Source organism: Equus quagga, unplaced genomic scaffold, assembly GCF_021613505.1.
Source record: "Equus quagga isolate Etosha38 unplaced genomic scaffold, UCLA_HA_Equagga_1.0 153_RagTag, whole genome shotgun sequence".
Classification (NCBI taxonomy): domain Eukaryota; kingdom Metazoa; phylum Chordata; class Mammalia; order Perissodactyla; family Equidae; genus Equus; species Equus quagga.
In genome coordinates this window covers 107,253-113,960 of record NW_025796915.1, presented here as the reverse complement: position 1 = coordinate 113,960, position 6,708 = coordinate 107,253, and the positions used below count along the sequence as shown (strand labels likewise).

Here is a 6,708-nt window from a genome sequence, read left to right as displayed (position 1 = left end):
CACGCGGGCCCGCGGCGCGCGAGGCACGGGCACGAGCGCGGGGCCCCGCCCGGGCCGGGCCGCGGACGCCGCCGGGCCTTGTTTTCGTTGAAACGCCCCAAGCCTCGAGCCGCGTGCGCACGGCCCTCCCGCTGCGCCAACAGCACACCGGAGCAGCATCTCGAGGCTTGTTTTTTTTATTAAGATCAAAATATTCGTCCCACTATGAACTGGCTATTCTCTCAATAAATAACAATAACTTACGTTTTGTTCGGCAAAGGCTCACACACTCTGTCCTCCGTCGACTGATAATTTAAAACATTTTCAAAGAAAGTCTCGTTTCTACTTTTGTCCGGCAGTCATGCGCTTTGGGGGACTGAGTGTCCGTTCCTTTGGCTTGTCCCCGTCCTCTTCCCCGCTAGAGCCCCGCGAAGCCGCCCGGGAGCGCGGGGCCGGGTGGGGCAGGGGCCCGCGTGTGGAGCTGGGGGCCGGCGGAGCGCGGGAGGGGCCCTGCGCGCTCTCCACGCGGAGCGGGGCAGGTGGGGGGAGGACAGAGCGGCGGCGGCCCCGCGCAGCGAGGGAGAGGAGAGGGCAGACCTAACGCTAATAAATCCCAAATTCTGGTTTTGAAAAAATGAAAGTCCTCGGAGCTGGGCTCTCTGGTCTGGTGAAAGCAGGCTGCGTCTTGGCGCTTTTGGCTATCCTGACCGCGTCTGTCAGTCCTCTCTCTTTAAATAACAATAACAATAATTACAAAGACCAGAGAGTTTTCGGAGCTGGAATGGCTTGAGCATGGGTGAGTCTCATGCAGGGAGCATGCGAGGTCCGCGGGCTGGCGGGGAAGGGTCCCCCTCACGTCTCCACGGGACTCGGCACCATGCTGTTGGGGGTGTCCGGGAGCTGCGAGGACAGGGAGGTCACGTCGCTGCCAGAGGAGTTGCCTAGAGAGCCAGACTCGGAGAAGGATACCTGGGGTGGTGGAGACAGGAAGGAGCAGGTGAAGCCGCGCCCGAGCTGGTGCTCCCCGGCCGCGTGCTCCGAGTCGAGTGTCCTATGGGGTCGAGCCGCTGGCTGGGAGCAAGCCCTTGGGAGAAGTCAACCAGGTCCCCAAGCGCACGCAGGGATATTAGGGCGGGGGCGCGAGTTGGTTAATCCCTCCACCTCTCCTGCGAGCGCTTTAATCCAGGGAGGCCTGGTTTAGAGCGAATTATGGGCTGAGAATGGTTGCAGCTCCCCCTACCACCCACCCACCCCCGCCTAGCGCTGTCCCCAGCCCCTCAGTCCATGGAAAGCCCCCCATTCCCACCGTGGTTTAGTAGCTAAATCCCACCTCCCCCGAAGCCCTGAGGTCGCGCCGGTAGGGCTGAGCCTCACCAGCTGCTGGAAGGCGGGTTGGTCCAGGTCACTCTGGAGGGCGAACTCGCTGAGAGCTTTCCACGGCGGCTGGTACGTCTGCACCTCGACTGCGCTGCCTTGCACGGCGCTCTCATGGCGGATGGGGCTGCCCGCCACCAGGGGCGTCCCGGTCAGTCCCTGGAGACTCTGCGGGACAAGTAGAAAGGGGGATGGGGGGCGCTCGAGTAGGTCCTGGCGTTTCTCAACACCTTTGAGACTTGGGCCCCAGGCACTGGCGCATTATTTGGGGCCTGAAGCGGTCTAGCGGAGGCGGACACTCGACCGCACCCGAGTAAGCCCTCCTTTACCGGGAATACCCTGAAGCCCGAAAACCCGCCACCTTAGGCCAGGCCAGCCTCAGTACTGGGAGCCAACAGGGCAAGGAAACACGAGACATGCCTTCCCAATCCGTCTCTAGGCATGCAGAGGAAAAGTGTTCAAACCGAGTCATGCCAAGAGAAGGACACAACCCGCCCCGACTTGCGGGCGCTGCACAACTATGCTGCCTTGGGCTGCGAGCTGCGCACAGGACCACGAACTCAGGTGCGTCGCTGGGTCAATGAGAAGAGCCTACCTCAGATACAGTAATTAAGGAGACTTAAACCCCAAGGTAAGCCTTGCTCTGAAAGCCCAAACACACGCTCTTTGGAAAATCCAGTTGCCCCTGGATCTCCCCAGAGCCCACCCAGAAAAGGGCACGCAGATGCCGCGGGGCGCACCCGAGGCTCCACCCGACCAGCTCCTCCGGCACCTGGTCCCTCACCGTCTTGTCGTTATGCTGCTGCTGCTGCAGCTGTTTCATGAGGATGGATTTCTTCTTGTCCTTGCAACGCTTGTTCTGGAACCAAACGCGGATGACCCGCGGGCTCAGGCCAGTCATCTCCACCAGCTGCTCCTTCATGAGTGCGTCCGGCCGCGGGTTGGCAGCATAGCACGTCCGCAGAGTGTGCAGCTGCTTCTCGTTGAGCACGGTCCGCACGCGGGTCGTCTTCTCCGTCTGCTTGTGCACGTGCGGGCGCAGCGAAGCCTGCCGGCCCGCCCCGGGATCTGCGATGACAGGGGGTCGAGACACGGTGAGCCAGGGGCCGCCACCCGCCCGCCCAGTGCCCCGCCCCGCGGCGGCCGAGCCCTCCGAGGCCCGATTTCGTTTCTCTTTTATTCCGTTTATTTCGTTTTATTGTTCTTTTCCCTTTCCATCTGTTCGCCCTACCCGGAGGAAGGTGTGCGTTCTCGTCCCTCCCTTGTCCCCCAACTGTCCCCGCAGCGATCTCCCTGAAGCGCAAGCGGAGCGTGGGAGTTCCGCGCTGGGCCCCTGCGGGACAGGAGCGGCCGCTCGGGGCTGAGCCTCCTCCACTTACTGGGCGCTAGGAACGCCCGCGTGGGCGCCGCAGGACGAGGGAAGCCCTCCGGAAGAAGTCGGAGTTTCAGAGGAAGAGGAAGGAGGCGCGCCCCGGACTCTGGAGGGGGAAGGGGGTCGACGCGGACCCGGAGCGCCGCTCTGCTTCGGGATGGGGGGCTTGTCTCACGCTCCCGGGGGCCCGCGAGAGCCCTTCCCCCTTGTTCAGAGGCCACTCGGACAAGGCCGCGCCATGTGTCGCAAAGACCCAGCCCGGGGCGCGGATGGGCCCCAGGGACCGGAACGGTTCTTCCCTGCCAGCCCTCGGGCCTCCTCCCTCAAGGCTCCAGGATTTTTGGCGCTGCGGCCTGTCCGCCCTCCCAGCCCGCGCGCAGCCGCTAGCACTCTCCTCGCTTGGCCTTAGGTTCTATCAACCCCGGGTAAATAGAGCCTGATTCCCGCGGTCCTCAGCCTGCAACAAACAAAAGGGTGCCCCTCCGAGGTCGGAGAACTGGGTGCAGTCAACACCAGCTTCATCCTGTTTCACAGCCCCTTCCTAACCAGGTCTACATACCCACGGATGAACGCCGCACTGTGTGAATTTATATTCCCCTTCCAGGCATTTCTAGGTCTAGATAAATATTTACAAATAGACCATCCAGCCCAATTCCCTCATTCTATAGGGGAGGAAACAGAACCAGAAAGGGCAGGAGCACTACAAGACCACATAGCACCCAGAGGCTCAGCTTGGTCTAGAGGTTGGTGCTTCACGTCCGCGGCTGCCTGGCCTGGGACGCCGTCCCCACTCCCTAACCACACAGTCAGACCCCATGTTTGAGCAGCTCCTGATTAAGACCCAGAGCATCCCCTGAGGTGTTTCCTCTGATGCCCGAGTCGCCGGGCCTCCGCCCCCTCCCTACTGAGAAGCGTTCGGCTAAGTTATTCATCAAACTGGGCCTCAAAACACAAACACAGACACCCGCTCTTTGTTGGGTGGTTGGCTTTCAGGAGCCGTCTTCAGCGGGGAGATCCCGGCTGGCTGAGCCCAGGCCTAGCTCTAGGATGGGAGCTGTATTCCTGATACACGTACCCCCAGGCAAACCTATCTTTCCTCTCTGGCAGTAACACATCTTGCTTGAAATTCCCAGTGCAAGTTCCCCAGACAGGCACCACTTCAGATTCCCCGTTGTCATTCACCCTCCTGCTCCTAGTACTGTGTCCCACGTATTCCTGACCACGGCGAACACAATTCTCCACACTTCCCTCACTCTCAGACACTCAGACACAATCCTGGCTCACGTTGACCCACAGTTTTTCCCCTGGCACACACGCTCTCAGCCGTGTTCCCAGCACACAGTTCTGCACTCACACAGAAACATACAATCCTGACAAACCGAACCGCACACGAGTGACAACTTTTCGTCGGAGCACAAGCCTCCTGCACACACGCGCGCGCACACACTCACACCGGCGCGCGCGGCTTACCTGGGAGATGCAGGCCGCGGGCGCCGGGAAGCGGGCCGGGGCTGCGCGGGCTGCCGGCCGCGGCGCGCTCGAGCAGGAGGCCGTGGTCGGCGCGGCAGAGCAGCTCGTGCTCCCGGAGCGAGAACTCGTCGCCCGGCAGCAGCTGGCGGCTGCACACAGAGCAGCGGAAGCACTCAATGTGGTACACGCTGTCCCGAGCCCTCATCACCAGATCGCTGCTGCTGAAGCCCACCTGGCACTTGGCGCACTTGATGCCGAACAGCCTACGGGCCCAAGGCGGGCGGTGTCAGCGCGGGCCTGCGGCCGGCCTCGCCACCTGAGCCAGTCGGCTCGGGGCACGCGCGCCCAGGACGCTTTGTGGCCCAGGGGAGGCTGCGGGGAGCGGCCCTCGGGGAGTTCCCGGGCCCCGAGGCGCGCGGCGGCACGCGGTCGGGGTGGGGGCGGCCTTCCCCGACCCGGGCGCGCCGCCGGGCCGCCATCCCCGAGCCCCGGCTCCCGCGGGCCTCACCTGACGTAGTCCCGCTTGCAGTAGGTCTTCCCGTCTCTCACGAAGCACGTGCACGTCTCGTCCAGGTACTGGCTGCACTCGGCGCACTTGAGGCAGGCGGCGTGCCACTCGAGGTCGGGCGACACTCGCAGGATAAACTGGTCGTGGATCTGACTCCCGCAGCCCACGCACATGGCGGTCCCGGGCTTCTCTGCCGGAGAAGGACGCGGGGCCCGCGTCAGGCCTGGCTGCCCGTACCCAGGTCGGCCTCGGCCGCTCCAGCCCCAGCCCAACCCAATCGCTCTCTCGCTCTCTTTCAAGAATCGCGACAGGGGAAAGGCAGTGGGCTTTCTAAAGACCGGACAATTGGAAACGAAAACACAAAATCTTCCGAATTTGTAAAGGCTTTTTGTCCCCCACCCCTAAAAAAATTCTTTTCGCTATTAGATTCATTTGGACACAGTGGCTTTATCGACGTATCTTTTAACTAAAAGCTAACACGTAGGTGAGAAAAAAGAGTAAATAGACATTTAAGCACTGCGGACGCCACCGCATCCATACTGAACGGTGATGTGCCGGCATTTCCGTCCATACACCCCGCTGCCAGCGGCTCCCTCCTATCCCAACACAGACACATCAGCTTTTAGCGGCATCTCTGCTCATCCTCTCCGACATTTCTTAGCTTAACTATCCGAGATCAAGCTAAAGAAATCGTACTTATTTGAAAGACCAAAAGACAAGCAAGTAAACCAAAAAAAACCCCACATCCCTAAATCAAACCTAATTGCCTTAGCGCAAAACAGGAGGTTTCACATCCTGAGGTCAGCCTAGCAGGCTTGAGAAAGAGTGTTTAATTATCAATTAAACAACAGGATTCCAAAGGATAAGCGGTCCCGTAGGAGAAATGCATTCGTTTTGTTTTCTCTCTCATTATCCTGTCAAACAGAAGCCACTTGTAGAATCCGCTAAACATTCTTCTGCATTAGAAATATTGCATATTAAACACACACACACCCACACAGAGAAAGACTTACTCTTGGAATGATCCCCCATAGCACCCAGAAAAGGATAATGAAAAATAATATCCACCATGCAGAAAAAAGATGTGCGCAAAGTGTGCGGCCAGGGGCAGAAGGACCAGGGTCGCGCGCCCAGCCTCGGCTCTTTACTAACTCCTCCTGCCCCGCGGAGTTGAAGGAGCGATTCCGCACCGGCCCGCACGCAGCATGACGTCAGCACGCATTCGCCCGGGGCCTGGGCTGGGGGCGGGACCTGTGGCGTCACGAAGCTTCTCCCGAACAGCGGGGGATGCGGGGGAGGTGGTGGGGACCTGGGGGCTGACGCGCGGGGTGGGTTGGGTGGAAGGCGGGGGCGACGGGGGATTGGCTGGAAGGAAAAGGGCAAACCCTGATTGGCCCGGAGTGAACAATGGAGTGCAGGCCCCCTCCCCTGAAATCTACAAGAATCCTCTATCTGGCCCGGGGTCGGACAATCCTGGTTGGCCCTTGCGACGTCGCTGAGCTGTCTCCGGGGCCGCTGCAGCTTTGAGCTTTCTCTTGGAATTGCGGGCTGGTGTCCCCAGGCGCGCCCAAGCGGGGTGATGGATACCTGGGGAGTGCAGGGGTGCCTCTGTTTTAAAAATTGCCTTCTTTTATAAATAAAAAGATTAAAAATCCACTCTCTTGGGACCAGAGCTGGGGGAAAGGGGGGGTCCAAGGGACATGACATCGCCGTCCAGTCAGTCACCTTTCTCCTCTCGCACGCCTTTGTTCTCAGGGTCCAAGCTAGAGAGAGAGGAGAGGAAACGACCACTGTGGGGTTGGATAAACTGTTTTTAGTCTTCCCCACCCGCTGGCCCGTGGAAAACTTCTCCAAGTTGGAGCATTAGCTGGCTAGCGCCAGGACGCAGAATCCGAAGACGCTCACCGATCCTGATTCGAGGCTTGACTTGAATTTTTTTGGGGGGGGGGGGGGGGGGGTTTTTTAAAAAGACCTCCTTCCATTCTTTCTCCACCCGAATAGCACA

The 6,708-nt window shown here is 60.1% G+C and overlaps 1 protein-coding gene across 1 annotated transcript; it reads right to left on the bottom strand.

Annotated features, from left to right (window-relative positions):
- Positions 1-831: 831 nt before the first annotated feature.
- On the bottom strand, positions 832-5,838 carry LOC124233062 (insulin gene enhancer protein ISL-2). Its single transcript, XM_046650122.1, has 6 exons — positions 5,717-5,838; positions 4,704-4,893; positions 4,196-4,458; positions 2,138-2,421; positions 1,354-1,521; positions 832-948 (listed from the first exon to the last, which is right to left on the bottom strand). Exons 1-6 carry the CDS (start codon positions 5,772-5,774, stop codon positions 832-834), a joined length of 1,080 nt encoding a protein of 359 aa, XP_046506078.1. The 5' UTR covers positions 5,775-5,838.
- Positions 5,839-6,708: the final 870 nt, after the last annotated feature.

Excerpts from the sequence above, each read along its gene's own strand:
- LOC124233062 (XM_046650122.1), bottom strand. The coding sequence starts at position 5,774 with ATGGTGGATATTATTTTTCATTATCCTTTTCTGGGTGCTATGGGGGAT. Across the intron at positions 4,894-5,716 it reads TATGGGGGATCATTCCAAGA|AGAAGCCCGGGACCGCCATG; the intron begins GTAAGTCTTTCT and ends CTTCTCCGGCAG. Across the intron at positions 2,422-4,195 it reads CCGCGGCCTGCATCTCCCAG|ATCCCGGGGCGGGCCGGCAG; the intron begins GTAAGCCGCGCG and ends CTGTCATCGCAG.